General features: G+C 35.7%; 3 protein-coding genes across 3 annotated transcripts in view; 1 reads left to right on the forward strand and 2 right to left on the reverse strand.

Annotated features, from left to right (window-relative positions):
* Positions 1 to 5,361: 5,361 nt before the first annotated feature.
* LOC120623446 lies at positions 5,362 to 8,247 on the reverse strand. Its single transcript, XM_039889480.1, has 2 exons — positions 7,005 to 8,247; positions 5,362 to 6,577 (listed from the first exon to the last, which is right to left on the reverse strand). The coding sequence occupies exons 1-2, from the start codon at positions 7,849 to 7,851 to the stop codon at positions 5,703 to 5,705; spliced, it is 1,722 nt and encodes a 573-aa protein (XP_039745414.1). The 5' UTR covers positions 7,852 to 8,247; the 3' UTR covers positions 5,362 to 5,702.
* Positions 8,248 to 8,594: 347 nt separating this feature from the next.
* On the forward strand, positions 8,595 to 11,020 carry LOC120623452. Its single transcript, XM_039889490.1, has 2 exons — positions 8,595 to 8,748; positions 9,891 to 11,020. Exons 1-2 carry the CDS (start codon positions 8,616 to 8,618, stop codon positions 10,619 to 10,621), a joined length of 864 nt encoding a protein of 287 aa, XP_039745424.1. The 5' UTR covers positions 8,595 to 8,615; the 3' UTR covers positions 10,622 to 11,020.
* A 3,242-nt stretch (positions 11,021 to 14,262) lies between these two features.
* Positions 14,263 to 19,449, reverse strand: part of LOC120626989 — a 45,064-nt gene continuing 39,877 nt past the window's right edge. Inside the window, exon 2 of the mRNA XM_039894829.1 lies at positions 14,263 to 17,179. Within this exon, the coding sequence (XP_039750763.1) occupies positions 14,785 to 17,148 (2,364 nt within the window). The 5' untranslated portion in view covers positions 17,149 to 17,179 and the 3' untranslated portion in view covers positions 14,263 to 14,784. The remainder of the gene's footprint in view (positions 17,180 to 19,449) is intronic.

Genomic DNA, 19,449 nt, shown 5'->3' on the forward strand with positions numbered 1-19,449 from the left:
TGAGCTCGGCACACACGCTTTATTTTTGATTTTTGATAATACCATGTAGTACTATAAAAATGCGTAAAATGGACTTGGCAAAGTTACAAAACTCGTAGTGTCATTTTATTTTTTATTAGTTATAAAACTCATATCTTTTATAGTAATTGACTGCCCATGATAAAATAACGTTAATTTATTTTCCTTTTTCACTTCTTGTAGGTATTCATCGAAGCAACTTCCTGAGCGGCCAAGATGCGGACATGACACAAAAGCATTTAAATGTGGAACTGTTATAAATATAGCTGATGTAAAATATTTCCATGATGCCTTTTTTAAATACAAAGAAAAATCGAAGCAAGATGCATTCCTTTTAAAATATTGTAAGCCAAAACAAATTAAGAGACGACGTGGAACAAAGGGTCCTCGAAGACAGAAACTCTTACAAACAAAATATACAATGTACTGTTCAAGTCAAAGATGTACCATTCCAATATGTCAACAGGCATTTTTGAGAATTTTGCATGTAACAAAACACAGGGTTCAAACAATCATGGCACATTTTTTTAAGACTGGTACTTTATTACCTGAAAATCGAGGTGGCAATCACAAACAGCACAAATTTGGAGAAAAACTAATTGCAGTCAAAACTTTCATTAATTCCTTTAACTGTGAAGAAGCCCATTATTGTCGAGGGAAATCTAAACGATTTTATTTGCCAGCAGAAATTAGCATTAACAAAATGTTTAAAATGTACAATGCCCAAGCAAATGAAAACGTAAAAGTGAAAAGAGGATATTTTAGAACCGTTTTCAACAATTTCTATAATTTGGGATTCGGATCACCGAGAACCGACGTGTGTTCAACGTGTCTTCAGTATGATGAATTGATTAAAACGCACCAAAAAAACGACGACCTACAAAAAAAAAACCGATGTCCTAATACAGAAGAGAGTGCACAAATTGCGAGCGAAAGCTTTTTTTCAGTTAGTTCAAGAAGAGCAAGATGGCATGATAACACTTTCTTTTGATTGCCAAAAAAATAGCCCTATGCCAAAACTACCAGACCAAAGTACGTATTATTCCAGACAATTGTATTTGTATAATTTTACAATAGTGCAGGGAAGTTCAAAAGCTGCACTGTCTCCAAAGAATACATTTGCCTACTGTTGGACCGAGGATAAGTTCGCAAAAAGCTCTAATGAAATAGCGTCAGCTGTTTATCATCGGCTTTGTTCGACAGATTGGACAGATATTACTAAAGTTCGTTTGATTGCGGACGGCTGCGGGGGCCAAAATAAAAATACCACCATGGTGGGTATGCTTGCTAAATGGCTAACATCTAAAGCCCCAAGTCATGTGAAAAACGTAGAAATTGTATTTCCGGTTGTAGGACATTCCTTCATTCCTCCAGATAGAGTCTTCGGGCATATAGAACGACATATCCGCAAAACGGAAATAATAAAAAACGCTGATGGTTATTTGGATATTATTAAAAATTACAGTACCATTATTGAATTAGGAAAAGGTGATTGCAAGGTTTATGATTGGAGAGATAGTTTAAAAACTGTCCTGAAAGATGTCGGTTCATGGCATTTTGCTTTTCAAAAGAGCAAGCGATTCTACATTAGGAGAACAAAAAGCAAAGTTGACGTTGTAGTTAAAGGGGATCTTTACTATAGAGTAAGTGATGGAAAATTTGGAGGCATAACAAAAAAGAACAAAAATATGAACATGCTTAATCCGCCAGAAATTCATTCATCAGGGAAAGTTAACAGTAATAAATTGACAGATGTCAAAAAACTATTGCAAACGCACTACGGAGACAGCTGGATGGATGATGAAGAGCTTGTGTATTTCAGAAATTTGATTCTGCCTGTAAATAATATGTACGAGGATGCTATCCCCTTAAATGACAACGAAAATGATACACTTTGCGAATTCCAAGATAATTCCCCAGACTTAAAAATATGAATCTGTATTTTTAATAAATAAAAAGAATATTTGATTACTATATTAGGGTTTTATTTCTGAAATCAACATTTGCATGGTATTAAATTTTTTTTAAACTTTTATTAGATTTCGAAGTTCTATCCTAACACTCAAAATATGTAAGTATCAAATCTGGCTAGTCATGCAATCACGTATCAAGATGGCGGCGTTCAAATCAAATACGGCAATATCCAACACTGTTCATATCAAAGTTGGCAGTCTCCACAAGTGTATTTCAAATCCGGCAGTCTCCATTTTAAATAGTTATATTTCATAACTGAACTTAATTCAACATTTCTGTGAAGATAGAATTTGTCAATATACGCTGATATCTAAAATTAATAAACCTAAGAAATGTTTTTTGTTGATAACTCGAACTTGTGACAAGTGGAGATTGCCGACTTTGATATTATATGCCTCAATTATTTCAGTTACTTCTATCCATAGATGTCTAACTAATTCAGACTATGTGAATCTTGCCTAAATGCCTTTTCACTGATTATTTTTAAATTGGCTCCTGTTTAGGAAAAAATTAAATTATTATTTTTTTTAAAGCAAAAAGTAGAAGGTATTATATCTTAATAGAAACTTGATTAGTTGCGCCTACTTTTGAAATAAGGGATGTTTTTTATTGAGGTATAGAACTTTAAGTTGGCATCACTTTTTTAACTGGCGGCCATTTTGTCAGCTGTCAAGTGATTAATATTTAGTTTGGTTTGCCATTTCATCATAAACAGGTTGACAAAAGAACAACGCTTACAAATCGTGCAAATTTATTTCGAAAATAATGGTTCAGTTCGCGAAGTTTACCGCAAGCTCCGTCCATTTTATGGTCGACATAATCGTCCATCAGAGCAATTAATTCGGTTAACCATGGATCGTTTTCGCACTACGCTTACTCTATGTGATAATACGCATCCGCAGAGACGTCGAACAGTGCGCACCGAAGAAACAATTGCCGCTGTAGAGCAAAGTGTTGAAGAGGACCCGAATGAATCGATTCGCCACCGTGCACAGCAATTGGAGCTTTGTCCATCAACTTTATGGAAGATTTTGCGCAAAGATCTTGGCTTGCGACCTTACAAGATCCAGCTTGTGCAAGAATTAAAGGGAAGAATTTTCAGGTTTATTTGAAGTCGGTTTTTAAAATTTTAATTTGTTTTTTATTAATAAATAATGTATGTCATCACGAGTGCCATAATGCTCCAGAGATCGGAATTAACGGCCCCAGGGTGCCCACCCAGTAGTTGACCTAAGTCAAATTCGCTTTGCCTTGATGTTTATTAGTCCAACAGTGGCGAGCATTTTTTGCAAATTTTACTTACTTATTATTATGTCACGTAATTCTTTATTCTATTTTCCCAAAGCTTAGGAACATTTACAAGGTCAAGGGAAATGTTGTGAAAATAAAATAAAGAAATACATGACATAATCCGTTAAAGTTGTTCAATTTCAATAACCAATGTATTTTACGATTGTTTCCAGATCGTTAATCAACCATCAACTTCATCTACCGCAACAACATCCTCACAGATACTTCCAGAAGTGATAACTGATGCACAATATGTTTTTCAATATATAGATGAGTCTGAGCTGGCAACAATGTCAACCGACCCCCATCGTAATAATTTTGAAGATCAAATCCGTTTAAAAACCCAGAAAAACACTGAAGTAAATCAGATTGAAAATTATCTAAAATTAGTTTTAGAAAATCAACATAATATGGCACAAGCAATAAATGTACTTGTAAATAATCAAAAAAAAATTCTTCATACGTTGGCAAGTTTATCAGTGCAAATAGATGACGGATTTTCCAAGGCTGGCCAAACTGAAAATACGGATGTGGTTTTGTTGGGAGAGTCTAACCCAGTTTATAGTGAGGCTTTTAAAATAAAACCCATTGACTCAGTTAAAGAGCTAGAGCAAATGGATACACTTTTATCTGACAAAAACCAAAAATTTAAACTCCTTAAACAATATTCATTCATTTGTTCACCATCAGATGGTAAAGGTGCAACATGTGCATATAAAGTATTGGACATGTTTTTTACACGGGAATTCCTATGCAAATGCTCTTGGACTGGCGGTAGCAGAAAGAATTACGAAGTAAAAATTGGACTGAAGGGCTATCAAAAAGTCCTCAATTTTTTCTATGAATTAATACATCACTGGGATAAAACTTATACCTTAGAAAACAATGAAAACTTTTTCAAAATTGTCTTGAAAAATTCTGTTAAGAGGAAACTCAGTAACAATATAAGAGCTTCCACAAAAAGGATGAGAACCAAAAAAACTGACCCTAAAAATAAAGCTAAAACTAATTCAGAACAGGGAAATCAGCACGCAAATCAAACTCAAATGGATACAAATAACACGAAACAAAATGAAAATGATAAAAATTTCTCAAATCAAAGGGAAATGGATGCAAATGAAGACGGTATGATCGACGAAAACGCTGTAAACCTAAAAGAAGTTATCGAAGATGAAGAGGAAGAAGACTGTCTTTGTTAGTATTATACTTAAAAAAGTAATTATTTTTTACATGCCTCAATGACAACGCCTTAAAGTGGTTAATTCACTATATATGTTGAAAACCGGCTTTACTCATATTTTATTTTCGTCGGGTTCGCCGACTAGTGCTAGTGCTTCGAGGGAACCGAAACCGTCGTGTCGCCACTCCTAACACTCGCCCCGATGATGGTCTTCGTAACAGACTGAAACTAGTCGGCTAATCCGATAAAAATAAAACGTGAGTAAAGCCGGGTTTCTATAATAATTTTTATGTGGCGTAAGTTTTTTATATTTTATGGTTAGTTTAATTTTGGATGTACCTACTCTTTAAAGAGAATTACGTTACAATCATGTTATCTACTTATTAAACCACAATTTTATCGTTAGAGTTAGAGTTGTTTTTTGTTTTTTGAGTCTATTCTTGCTAAGTTAGCATTTAAGAGAAACACGTAATCGCGTATCTGTGAATTTTCTACATCATTTTTTTTTGTAGTCTCAATGTAGGATTACTACAGGAAGAGTTCAGTGACAGTAGGATAAACATAAAACAGGTGTGAAAGTGAACGAATATTGTGTCTGAAACTTTTTTGCTGTAGATACCTTGCTGTCACAGAACTCGTCTTATAGTAACCCAATTATAGTAAATGTTGTTTTGATCTCAATTCTTGTTTGTCTAGTTAGTATTTAAGAGAAACACGTAATCGCGTGGCTGTGATAGTCCTTAAGACAAGAATTTATATTTTTTGTTTTTATTGCCTAACTAGTTTGCACTCAACCACGTTATATTATAAGTATACGGGTGATATTTTTAATTATGAGTATACGGGTGTAAACACTTAAAAATAAAAAGGATTTTTATGATGGCAAAATGTATTTTATTTCTCTTTTAAACTGTATGCACAAGGGGTATGAAGTATAAATAACCTTTGTGTTCGATACATACTAATTTCATTTTTATATCTTGTGAACTAACAATGACCTAAGCCCGCCTATCAGTAAGTAATTTGGCTTTGCATATGTTCAAATATGATGATTTGATTGGTTGTTCAAAAACATCTAACAAGACTGTAATTTTGTAGCCATATATTTTTATTTCACTGTTAGTAACAGTTACTTTTTTCACTTCCAAAATTTCATTATTGTTACACAAAAAATATTTATCTTGAAGTTTTGATGACAATTTAAAGTCCTTAAAATGTAGTACATACTACTAAAAGAAAACTAACGTTTTCTTTTAGTAGTAGTCACAAAAGGGTCTTGATTTGTGAGTTGTTGATTTTTTCTGCTCCTCGTCGTTTCTAACGATTCTGCATCTTCACTAAATCTTTTTGCCACTTGAGCAAGAGGTTTGTTACCGTGCCTCAGCATCCTTTTAATTAGATACAACTTGTTTTCAAAAGGATAAGCGCTGAATGTATGAAGTGGGCCGAATCGTCGCACTTCATCTGCGATATGGACTACATTATGAACATTACTAGTAACATAATCCGCTCCGTAAAAGTCTTTGTAATGTTCAACAAAATACTGTAAGAGCTCTTTTGCCAAAGGAAGAAAATGACTATAGTTTTTACTAGAACATATTGTTATACCGCAAAAAAACGCCAGAAAATGTGAAAATGCATCATGTGATAATACGTCTGGAAGTATGACAATGCTTAAATAAAACAAGAAAGATCTATACTCAGATGCTTTCCAATGAGAAAGACAGTCAAGTCCTCTCACCGATCTGTGAATTTCAGATGGCAATTTACATTTGTGTAGAAAAATTGAAACCAATTCGGTGTCTCTCGCACTCCATTTGGTTATATATTTTCCAAAATTACCATTGCGCCAACCAACTAATAGGCGCTTCATTATTCCCAAATCAACAAGGTGTAGAGAATCTGCTACAGGGAAGTCTTCTATCATATCTACAGGTAATCGCAGTAGAGGAGAATCTTTTTTGTGGTGAGGCCCATATTTTTTTTCACGAAATTCTTGGTCCGTCCTAGGGCGACAATTCGTTTCAGGAAAAGTCACTGTATGAGATACATGTGAATACTCTCCTACTGTAACACATTTTAAGCAACCGTGCTTTGCATTAAAATTGCAAACACCTGAAATATGATAAAACATCAATTACTTTTTTATTCCACTGTTGAAAAAACAAAGAATATCAAAATCTTAAAAAAATTAATTTGCATTAGTATGTTGTAGTAGTAGTAGTACAATTTTCGGTCATTTTATGTTTTTTTTTTTTTTTTTTTAATGATATCTTTGACATCTACCACTATATATGTGGTACTCTTCTTGCTATACTACAATATGTTCTATACTAACTATACTATTTTTACTTATACTACTTACTAACTATTGGTACTAACTACAAGCCTCTAAATGAACAGGTCTAGGCGTGAACGGCTAAGAGCAATTCAACTGCTCGACGGTACTTTTTGAATATGGCCACTTTATGTGTTTAAAACACATGACAAAGGATTGGTGATATTACTATGCTACATTATTAAAAAAGTTTCATGCAATTACCTTTAATGTAAGCTCTTGCAGGGGAATCACACGTAAAACATCTGATTTCAATGGATACTGTCTTTTTGAATTGTTCAATGTATATTCCGTCTTTAAGTAAATTTTCCATTTCGTTCACGAAATCATTTAAATATTCGTCAATTTGATTTGGTTTTCCAACACCATAATAGATTCCAATTACAAACGGCTCAATATCAGGTCTTTCAAATATAGTGCACAAAATTGGCCAAAACTCTTTATTTGAACTTTTAAATATTGGGAGACCGTCGAAATTGAAATTTAAAGCAATTTTAGCAGGGACATCAATCCATTTCTCTAATGATTTCTTTAAACATTTTGTGAGGCCATTATGCCAGTATTCACCTCCTTTAATCGTTTTGATACGTATTTGTTGGATAGTACCTAAAATTGTTCTAGCGTCACGCGGTAATATTCCGGGAAATCTGTCATTAACAATAGCGGCTAAATCGTTTAGAGCTATTTGAGATATATTTCTTTCTGTAGCCCATTCCTTTATTCGCTGACGAAACAACATATTTTTTGAATACTCGTTATCATCATCAATTGAAGTACTTGTGCTGCTGCATAAAGAAAAGTTATCATCAGGTTCCAAAGGTTTAACTAAATCCTCACCGTCGACACCGTTTAATGTTTTTCCTACGGAACCTTCGTTAGACGTCGATGGATGCGCTTGACTGTGGGTTGTCCAATTTAATGTATTTATTTCTTGCCCAATAAATGATGGTTCACTATTGATACTGTCCTCTGGTTTATAATTTGTTATATTTAAATATTTCCTTATAATTCTCCTCTTGACTGCACCAGATCTTTTCCTTTTTTTCCACATTATAAATTATGATCGACGCGCACACAAAGTATAGGATCATGTGAAAATAATATATGGCTGGCAGCTGTTAGACAGGCTAAAGCTGTACTATTGATGTAATTTATTTTTTTAGTTTTAAAGCATTATTTTAGACAGAAGTACTAAAACCACTGTATTTATAAGAGTGTCTAACTACTCTATAAGAACAAGTGTTATAATGAAGTTTGCATATACCATTATACAGAAACAATGATTGAGTGATACCATAATAACACTTAGGGTTGTAGTAAGTTAGTGACCACATGCAAAATACAGCCTTTATACAGCTTTAACGATAAAACGAGTTTTAACTGTCAGAAAATACTTAAAGTTGTATAGTAGAATTTTTTAGTACCCTGTTCTGTTCTGTTTTAGTACCCTAAGGGCCGGCGCCCATTGTCGGCATCGGCACGACTGAGGATTTTAGGTGGCAAATAGCAATATACATTAACATAATGACAATAAAGTAGAAATTTCCATTATATATGGTCGTAATAACAAAAATACCGCTTCGGTATGCTTGAGGCTGCTGTATCGGCAGCCTTAAGAATGCTTCGGGATGCTTCGGCATCCTTCGGCATCCTTCGGTACCCGCCGGCGCCGAGGCACCACTCGGGGATAGCTTGCCCTGCGGGGCGAGGGGAGGCATCCGCCATTTGAATCATTTGACTCACACACAACACAATCGAGGTAACCACTGCGTGTATCGGTTGTTTGCTGTAACAACGAATTTTCTTGTAACAACGATGGCGGAAGAAAAGCTAATTAATTTAGTTCGTCTACACGAGTGTTTATACAATATAAAATCGCGTCACTACAGTGACCAACACATGAAAAATAATGCGTGGGAGCAAATCGCCAAAGAATTCAATAAAACACGTAAGTAAGCATCATAAACATTGTATTTTTTATTGAGTTATAATAAGTATAAGTATATATAATATATAATTAATTACATTGACTTATAGATCGTTGGTATTTTATGATCTATTGACAATATTATTCTGCCAACTAACTGACCCATGTTCAGAGTTAAAATATTGTTTAAATTGATCTCTAATGACCATACCCTCGCACATGATAATATCGGTATCGCCAACTACATTGTTATCCACGGAACTTTCTAAAATGTCACTTTCCTGTAGTGGGTTTGGAAGTTCCGTCGTTGCATTGTTAATGATGTAATTATGTAAAGAACAGCAGGCTAAAATGATGTTATCTATATATTTTGCTTGTACTTGCATTCTCCTCTGAAATATTTCAAACCTTGATTGAAGAATGCCAAAAGCACTCTCCACAATACGCCTTGCTCGACTTAGTCTGTAATTAAAAACTCTTTTCTCTATATTTGCCAATTGATTCGCAGGGTACGGTCTCATTATATTTTTCGTTAGTGGAAATGCTTCATCAGCAACAAAAACATAGGGTAATTCTTCAGTTATTCCTCGTAAGCTCACATTTTGAGGAATATTTAAGGTGTCGTTTTGCAATTTTAAACCCAATTTTGAATGATCTAATATACCACCGTCGCTATTTCTACCATAAGCACCTACATCGACAATGACAAATCTGTATTTAGCATCTGCTACAGCCAACAGAACGATACTAAAAAATTTTTTATAATTAAAATACATACTTCCACTATTATTTGGAGCTCGTATCTTGAAGTGCTTGCCATCTATGGCACCAATACAATTTGGAAAATTCCATATTTCATCAAAGTCTTTAGCAATTATCTTCCATTGTGCTGTTGTTGGTTTTGGCAGAACGATACGGCCAAGAATATTTCAGATTACACGGCAGGTTTCATGGACTATACAACGAACTGTACTAAATCCCATTCGGTAATTGAATGCTAAAGTTTTGAAACTGACTCCTGTGATTAAAAACCTGAAAAGAAACATTATATTTTTAAATATAGCTTAGGTAGGTACCTATTAATCTATTGCCACTTGGAAAACCTGCGTGAAAACCCCTCACTAACAAACCATTCATTTATATGTTTATTATATTATTTTCAGCTCAAGAATGCCTCAAGATGTGGACGAACATCAGAAACAACTATCGAAAAGCGATAAAAAATAGAACAAGCAAAAGTGGTGATTCTGCAAAGCCACAAAGGCCAATAAAACACGAAAGAGAACTCCAATTCTTAACTACATTTTTACAAAATAGAGCACAGGTATCTAATTTAGATTCGTCTTCCGAGGACACACAAGATTCTTTCTTGGATTCTCTTCAATCACGGCCACAATCACAAATGTCACATTCAGATTCACAAAACTCGCGTCCTCGATCACAAAACATAACCACAGCTGAGATATTAAAAAATTATATAGATTCTAAAAATAACGAAGATGAACATCCTATAGATATATTTTTTAAATCAATGTCTGCTACAGTAAAATCTTTACCGAAAAAGTTGCAACTTCAAGTGAAAAGAGATGTATTGCTTATTGTTAATAAGGCAGAAATCGAATATTCAGAAATGTTAGAAGCACCACAGCATATTGAAACAACAAGATCTATTAATGAACCATCCACATCGAAACAAAAACCTCCTGTGAATCAATCAAACTACACCATGGACGATTTTTCTTATTACACACCCCAAGCAACATCCGTAAATAACGAGGACAACATACATTCAACATTGAAATATACACCGACACCCATACCTAGATGCCAAGACCAAAACATTGAAATCAGTGATTACCAGAATATTGAAACCAATGATTACCAGAATTTGTAATTTCTTTAACATATTATTACCTGCAGCAAAGCTAATGTGATTAAAAATAAAGATATGACTCCAATGTCATCAACAATCGCTCCACGACGACAGTTCTATGACCGGCGCAGCATGAAATATAGATTCAGACGAAATAGTAATGTAGTCTGCGATCTGAAGTCACCATTCGAATCATACCTGTACGAGTATATGTGAATTAAAAAATAATAAATATGATTATTAACACATTAAAGTATTGTTTATTATTAACTAACTAAGGGAACTATTTAATTTTCCGGGATAAAAAGTAGCTTATGTCACTCTCCAGGTCCTCAACTATACCCAATCAAAAAATCACGTCAATCCGTGGCTTTCTTGCAGCGTGATTGAAGGACAAACCAACAAACACACTTTCGCATTTATAATATTAGTATGATTACTCACCTCAAGCACACAGACAATCTTTCTTCAACAGATATAGGTGTGCGAAAATTTGATTGTTTTTTCTCCATGAAAGGTCGAAGCAAATGAACCAGACTTTCAAAATTTTCATAACTCATTCTATAGTAGTCATAAAATTTTCGCACGTCATAACGCAAATCATTGAATAAATTGTTGAATTCACCGGACGTATATCGTTGCTTCCAAAGGTTGTTCACCCAAAATCTTCTTGATTGATTAGATTTCTCTTCTTCTTCAGCAAGAGCTGCTATGAGCACTAGATCCCAGTCCACCATATTAAATACAACTCACACAACTAGCTTGTAACAACTCTGAAACTGTTTTGACGAGAAATACGATATTGAGACGCTTCGGCAAGCTACAGGACGGTGCGGCATGCTAAAGGACGCCTCGTCATCCCTAAGAACGTTGCAGCATGCCAAAGCATAGTTTCCATCAGTGTGCGCTTGCATGTAGGATGCCGAAGGATCCTGTTCCTTGCCGATGCCGACAATGGGCGCCGGCCCTAAGCTTACGCGGATCTCTTAATACAAGTTTTATGCAGCTCAAGCTGTATAATTATTCAAAAATCCTTCTTATAAAGATATAATCATCTTTTGATACTCTTGTACGTCTTTAAAAAAACTTTAAGTTCTAATAGAGCCGGTTAATTGATGTTGAAAACGCTTGCTTGCTGCTTGGGATTCGACAATATTAGAACATCTCCGCATTTTAAAATTACAACACCGAGATGAGCCAGTGATTAACCTAATGCTGTTCTGGCGTACAATAGCTCAGTTCATAGTTTTACCAAATGTAAACCATATTATCTTATTGTAACGAGTGCGTAGCGTGAGACGAGGAGAGGAGAGGAGAGGAGGTGGGGAACGAGGGGGAGCTGCGGGCGGAACAATAATATGGCGGCAGACGCGCGCGCGGCGGAGAGAGAGTTGGTTGAGTTTTAGTTTTTGTAGTGATTAAGTAACCGTGTATCACAATTTTGGATAACATAAAATAAAAGTGATTGTTGATTGTGTGCTACATAAACTCTTTTATTTGTTCCCGGCTATTAAGTTACATTATATTGGGACATACCGACCCCCGTGACCCGACTGTCATTGACATTACAGCACATTTACTTCAGCAGTATGTAGAAAACCATAAAGAAAAAATGAAAAAGTTTACGAGGTTATTAACGAAACCTCTTTAACAAACAGGGCCACCCTTATCGAAAATCATAATAAAAATCGCGAACCAGAAGTTGAATACCAAGCTGAGCAACCAACATTTGTCAGTAATCCTTATGCTAGTAGATCTAAACTTGCTCCTAGATTCACTCACGATACCGTCTTGGCAAACCTACCCATTAATATTTACACCTCGAAGAAAAAGGGTCCCGTAGCAAAAGCTTGGTTGAAACGTACACGCTAAAACAGCCAAATTGTTACAAAATACTCCTGGCGATTAGGTGAGTTAAACAGATTAGAAACCGCTTTAGCATTTTGTAGGGATTAGCGAACTCATCATTCTTTGCTGAGCATAGACATGATAAATACTTAGACTTAAAACTTTATACAGTAAGGAAGAATTATTAGATTTAAACTTTAGAGATTATTACGACGTCATAAAACCGGCCTCATATTTTAGTGGAAATCGTATAGTTTTTATATTCAAGTTTCCAATAGTATCTCCGCTTACATACTCTTTATACAAATTAGTTGTAGTACCAAATAAATTTAGTCAGGTGATTATCCCTCCTTTCCCTTTCCTTGCAATCACTGGAGATATTCACGTGTACATAGAGGCAGAATGCCCGAAATTCGACACACGGTATCTCTGCGAAAAGGAGCTCAACCGTCAACTGAGGTCTCCACCAGACTGTATCTGCAACATCATTGAGGGTAAACCGTCGGACGCCTGCAAAAAGACCTATTTTATACTGTTAAGACCGGCAATGGAGAACTTGGATGATCGCCACTACGCTGTTGTATTCCCGAAACCAACTCGAGTAAGGGCCACCTGTGAACGAGATGAATTTAACACTGTTTCTGGAAGTTTCCTGGCTACCATTCCACATAACTGCATACTTCATACAGATGAGTTCACCTTAGCCAATGTTAATGATCGTATAAAAGGACAGCCAATCAAGATAAGCGACATCACCGTCCAACCTGAAGAGGAACCAGCTTTGCCACTCCTAGAAATTAACTCTATAAACTTAAAGAAAATTCACGAAGTCCAGAACAGAGTAATTTCCCAAGAACCAATACGAATGCCAGATACTTCAATTTTGTACCACACAACCATCCCATTCTACGGGTTGTTACTGGGAGCACTTGTACTCAGCTGCGCATTAATATACCGCTCATACTATCTCCGAACAAGAAGACAACCGAAAGGAGAGACACTACCTGTCTATGCCAAACCGGAACCATCCCAAGATCAAGTAATTCAAGCAACATCTTGCAACCAGTTAACAGCGTCTTTTCCTTTAAATTTCAAGAAATAGTCGCTGATCTGATGCGGGAGATGTTACATCCTGCAGTGCTATGCTATCGTTACGCTGGATCACATACCTAGCGTAAAATTGTGCAATTGCATTGCTGAGTCCGCAACACGAGGCGCGCGGCCTGGCTTACGTGACCGGCGAACGGACACTTCTTTTCCCACATCGAAAGACGTCACTCTCTCTATAGTTTTAATAATTATTTGTAATTTATTTTAATGCAAATTAAATTAATATAGGTATATTGATATTTTCTTGAGTCCTCCTGCGTCGGTCTAAATAAATCACCTGTGATTACAGTGTTGTTAAGAACCGTCCACGTAAAAAAGCTTTAAATTATAAAGGTCAAAGAGTTACCAAAATTTATTAATATAGATAAAGAACTAAAAAATAAGAATTCTCATAACACAAGGAAAGGAAAGAAATCTATAAAGAATCCTACAAACAAAAAAGGAAACGTTCTATTAACTTGAAATCGGGTGAAGATAGAGAACAGTGGTACTGCCTTGCATGTAAAGAGGAGAGAGTTGCAGATATGAGTCAATGCGTGGAATGTCATCAGTGGTACCATGGGGATTGCTTTGGTTTGACAAAAAGTGGTTTAGTTTTTTCCATCATCACGTGATTGGTAGATCAGTCGATCTACCGTCCCATTGGCTCCCGAATACCTCGAAAAAGTAACGTAGTATTAAACAGGCAAGCTAGAAAAATGGCGTACGATGTATACTGCTATATGAAGAAAGACGGAAAAAGTGATGTTGAAAAATTTAAACAGACTTCGGAGTCAACAAAGAAGTCTGTCAATACTGTTAGACGTATTATTGAAGAAGCTAAAGAGTCCGACTTGCTCACCGTGTTCCGGACTCCGGGCAAGCAAAGATCTGGGAAGAGGAAAGTAACAGAAATTTATAGTTTCGACCAATCGGTGATTAAGAGATGTGTACATGATTCCCACAAAGCAAACGAAGCCTTTCCACGGTAGGGACCTCTTCCACCCTGGAAAGGCTTGCATTCCGAGATCATTTGCACGAGTCATTCCTTACTTTTCTGATTGTCGCACTTAACAAGGATCGAACTGAATTTGCCGGAGATGTCAAGAAATTTCGGGCCTCAGCCCTTGTTTCTAGCGGATTTACCTTTAAGGTGTATGTACCAATGTCATTATCTTCAAAAAGGAGGGGGCGTTGCTATATACATTTTCGGTGCATTTTTAGGTTTTTGTTTTAGGTATTCCTCTTCAAGCCTCTTTCGAAGGTTCGCGGGCCAATAACAAGGCTTCCTGTAAGTCTAAGCAGTCATCTTTGACCAGCTTCCAAAGGCGTCTTCGTCTTGCTCTACTTAGCCTTTTGTAGTCGGAGCTTGACTTAAATATTTGCTCCTCTGTTAGCAGAGGTGTGACCAAGGGCGTATATAAGGTAGACTCGCCTCCTTCAAGTTTAAGATCACCTGTACTTGCTTGTGTTAAATCAACACCAGCATAAAAGTTGCACTTAGCGGATTTAGCAACATTTGATGCTACATCTGAGGGGTGCTGAGGTATAGCATAAATTTTTGGTGGATTATTAGTTTCCTGTTTGGTGCATTCCTCCTCCAACCTGCCCCCTTTAAGGTTATGTTCCAGTTCAGGATTGGACAAAAGAGGCTCTTTCGAAGGTATGCGAGTCAATAATAATGCTTCCTGTAAGTCTAAGTCTTCATCCTTGACCAGCTTCCATAGGCGTCTACGTCTTGCTCCACTTAGCCTTTTGTAGTTGGAGCTTGATTTAAATATTTGTTCCTTTGTTTGCAGGGGTGTGTCTAAGGCCGTATACAAGGTTGACTCGCCTCCTTCAACTTTAAGATCCCCTGTACTTGCTTGTTTTAAATCAACACCATATAAGTTGCAATTTGCGGATTTAGCAACATTTGCTGATGCTACATCCGAGGGGTGCACCAATGTATACCCCTTAGGTATAGCATACATTTTTGGTGGATTATTAGTTTCCTGTTTGGTGCATTGCTCCTCCAACCTGCCCCCTTTAAGGTTATGTTCCAGTTCAGGATTGGACAAAAAAGGCTCTTTCAAAGGTTTGCGTGCCAATATCAAGGCTTCCTGTAAGTCTAAGCCTTCATCCTTGACCAGCTTCCATAGGCGTTTACGTCCTGCTCCGCTGAGCCTTTTGTAGTCAGAGCTCGACTTAAATATTTGCTCCTCTGTTAACAGGGGCGTGTCCAAAGGCGTATGCGAGGTAGTGTCAACTCCTTCAATTTCAAGATCACTAAGACATGCTGGTGTAGATTTACTTTCATATGGTCTAGAAGGCTTTAAATCAACAAGAGGATATAAGTTGTAATAAGCGGTTTTATTTTCTTTTGCTGACGCTACGTCTGAAGTGTGCACCAATGTACTACATATTTTCGGTGGATATAGAGATTTCTGTTTGGGGCATTCCAGCTTTTGCTCCTGTCTTAACAGAGATGTGTCCAACGACTTATGCAAAGTAGTGTCACCTCCTTCGACATTAAGGTCACTTGCAAATGCTGGCGAACGATTACTTTCACATAGCCTAAAACGGGTAAAATCAACACCAGCATATAAGTTGTAATTAGCCGCTTTAATAACATTTGCTGTCGCTACATCCATTAAAATAACTCTACGTAAATAAGATCCACAGATATAAGTGTACACTATTTTCCAATCGCAAATCCGTAGTTTTTTGTTCCATCGTTGCAGATACTTTAACATCTTCGCAGTGTCAGTCAAATGCAATTTCGTAATCCAAATCATTTTGACGGATGTCGGAAGGTATTTTGAGTTTACTACTTTTAACTTAATACCCTCTTCAACCGACTTTCCATCTAAATCTCTAAGTCTTTCTACAGAATTCCTGCCCTTACAATCCACGTGTAAAGCACCACCTACTATTTGAGTAATATTAATAGAAGACTTTGGAGTATTATTTGTATCCGTTATTGTATTTATTAGGCCCTGAATAGTTGGTACCATGTGATCTTCGATTGACACAACTGGGTGTTTATCACTTACTACAGCCATCTTGATTAATCGATTATAAGGACTTTTACCTGAAAACACTTTTTTACATTCACTTCCCTCCACAACTTTTAAAGTTACACCTTCTACAGTCATTCCCTGCAACGTTTTAAGCCATTCAACAGCTGCTGTTCCAAAACAGTTGACGCGAAGAGTACCATCTATAACGTTACTGATACCGATTTTAATAAATGGCTTACATTTTGTAAAAATCATACTAAAAATAGCACTTTGAAGAGGCCATACCATTTCTTGTTTTAGAAACACTTCTGGGTATTCTGTGTCTACTATTGCCATTTTGATCGCTAATAACTCGAAATTATTGGGCGATCGTTCAGCTTTTTCTCTTCTACGACCCCAATTCTTCTCAACTTCTGGGAATATGCCCCAATCACATTCAAAATCTGCTATTTCCGATGTATGCCTTTCAATGCGACTCATTTTTTTTTCTCTAGCTGGCGCTCTCTCGTCCTTTTGCAAAAGTGCCTCGTAAGACCTGAACTTGTCTGTGCAACTTCCCTTATGTAATTCTTCATCGTCCCAATCACACCAAATACTTTCCAAATCCATTGTTATCTTACTTTATCAAAAGTCTTCTCATCTGAAACAAACAACGTGCATATGTTAATTGTCGATCTCTTTTTTTGCTCGAAATAGGATTTTTTTTGTGTTTTTTTGCCTTATTCACTGCCACAATTACTGCGCTTGTACCACATGCATATCGGGAAATGTTACTAAAACCTCAAGTTAAGAGGATTATAAAATATTCAACAAAACTAACTATTAGTACTCAAAAAATTGGTCCTTCCAATAAAATAAGAGTTGTGCAAATTAATTTTTACTTTTCGTGCTCTTAAAGTTATTTTTAATGGTGAAAGCAAGCTAAACAGGAAATTTAACTGACTTCAAAAAAAGGATATTAGTAATTAGATACCTAGGTATGTGTGTATTATTTAAAAACACAAAATAACCTTTTAGGGCTCAAGACAAATAGGTATACAAAATATGTATAATCTGTACTAATAATAAAACTGCAATTGGAACATTTCTGTACATTTAATATACATATTTTGAAAATTTTTAAATGCTTTATAATCGATACTGAGTCCAAAACATATTTGTATTTAATTTTTGTCTGTCTGTCTGTCAGTCCGGGCATCACGTGAAAACTACTGAACAGATTTAAATAAAATTTGGTATAGAGATAGCTGATATTCCGGGTCAACATACAGGCTACTTTTTATCCCAATAAACAATAAGCTTCTTCCGGGAAATGTGATGAAAATTTTTATCAATTTGACTACATAGCTCTGTTAAATTTGAACCGATTTTAATAATTATTTTTTTTGTTATGTACCCATTACTGGCCCATTACAGGGCATGTGTCTCCTCTCAAAATGAGAAGGGTTTAGGCCATAGTCTACCACACTAGCCAATTGCCGATTGGTATACTTTGCATGCCTTCGAGAACATTATGAAGAACTTTTAGGTGTGCAAGTTTCCTCAGGTTGTTTTCCTTAACCATTAAAGCATGTGATATTAAATTGCTGGTGCGTACGAGGGATCAAACTCAATGTCCCTCTATCCCTATCACTGCTTTTAATATTTACTGGTAAAAGTAAGCTGAAGCAAGACGATTACCATTCTAATATGAATTCTCTATTTTTTTTTTTAATGGGAAATTGATAAGTATACACATAGCACTGTACATTTTTTATGCACTTTATTTTTTACATTATATTCCCTTTTTACATTGAAACTGAAAGCTGACTAAAAGAAGTTTTTCTGAAGGCTCTACTTGATAATATTAAAATGTGGCCACAGGAGAGTAATATACCATTTAATGAATCAATGCGGGAACTTATTTAAGTACAAAACACTCCTAACCCAGTGTATTACGTGGATAAGCGATTGGGGAACATTAGCACATAGTAATAACCCAGTTTTGTATAATTAGTCTCTTTAGTATGTAGAATAGTTAAACATAGTTCTAATTTTAATTTTAATTTTAATCATAACTTCTTTTATAATAATAATTTAGTTTTTTCCGTTTGTAACTGTTTCGGCTTTTGTTGTTGTTCTTTTTATTAGTTTTTATTAATTCTCTTTGAAAATTGTTAGTACATAAGCGAATTTAGCATGTAGTGTTTACCTTTATATGGTTTTGCATACTCTGAGTAATATTTATATGATAAGTAATATTATTTTTATCTATGTAAAATCGCTGGTAGACCCAATAAATAAATAAATAAATAAATAAATAAACCCAGTTACCACCATACAGTGGTGAATTTGTTTGGGCAATGGTAAAAGGATGTGTTGCTTAATGGAGAGCTTGTGGTCATCTATATATATAAAAGAGGATGTTTGTATATATGTCATCGATAAACTCAGAAACTATTTGACCGATCATTATGAAAATTGGTATGCTTATGTATTTTTTCACGGAGAAGGTTTATATGCTATGCCCATTGATGTAACTCCCCACCAGGCGGCGCTGTCAAGTATCGACTTCCGCCCCGTTCAACCGATTGTCATAAAAATTGGTATGACCATGTATTTTTCCACGGAGAAAACGAACATGCTATGTCCATTGATGTAACTCCCCACCAGGCGGCGCTGTCAAGTATCGACTTACGCCCCGTTCAACCGATTGTCATAAAAATTGGTATGACCATGTATTTTTCCACGGAGAATGTAAATATGATGTCCATGTTATTAAATATCACCATCATATAGCGCTTCAATGCATTAAGTTCTATAGCGATCAACTGATTCAAAATTTTATATGCGGCAATGAATGCAATAAAATGTTTTCTCATTAAATTCAATGAGTTATTTTACAACTTATATTAAATAAGAAAATAAAAG

The sequence above is a fragment of the Pararge aegeria genome, chromosome 1, assembly GCF_905163445.1.
Source record: "Pararge aegeria chromosome 1, ilParAegt1.1, whole genome shotgun sequence".
NCBI lineage: Eukaryota > Metazoa > Arthropoda > Insecta > Lepidoptera > Nymphalidae > Pararge > Pararge aegeria.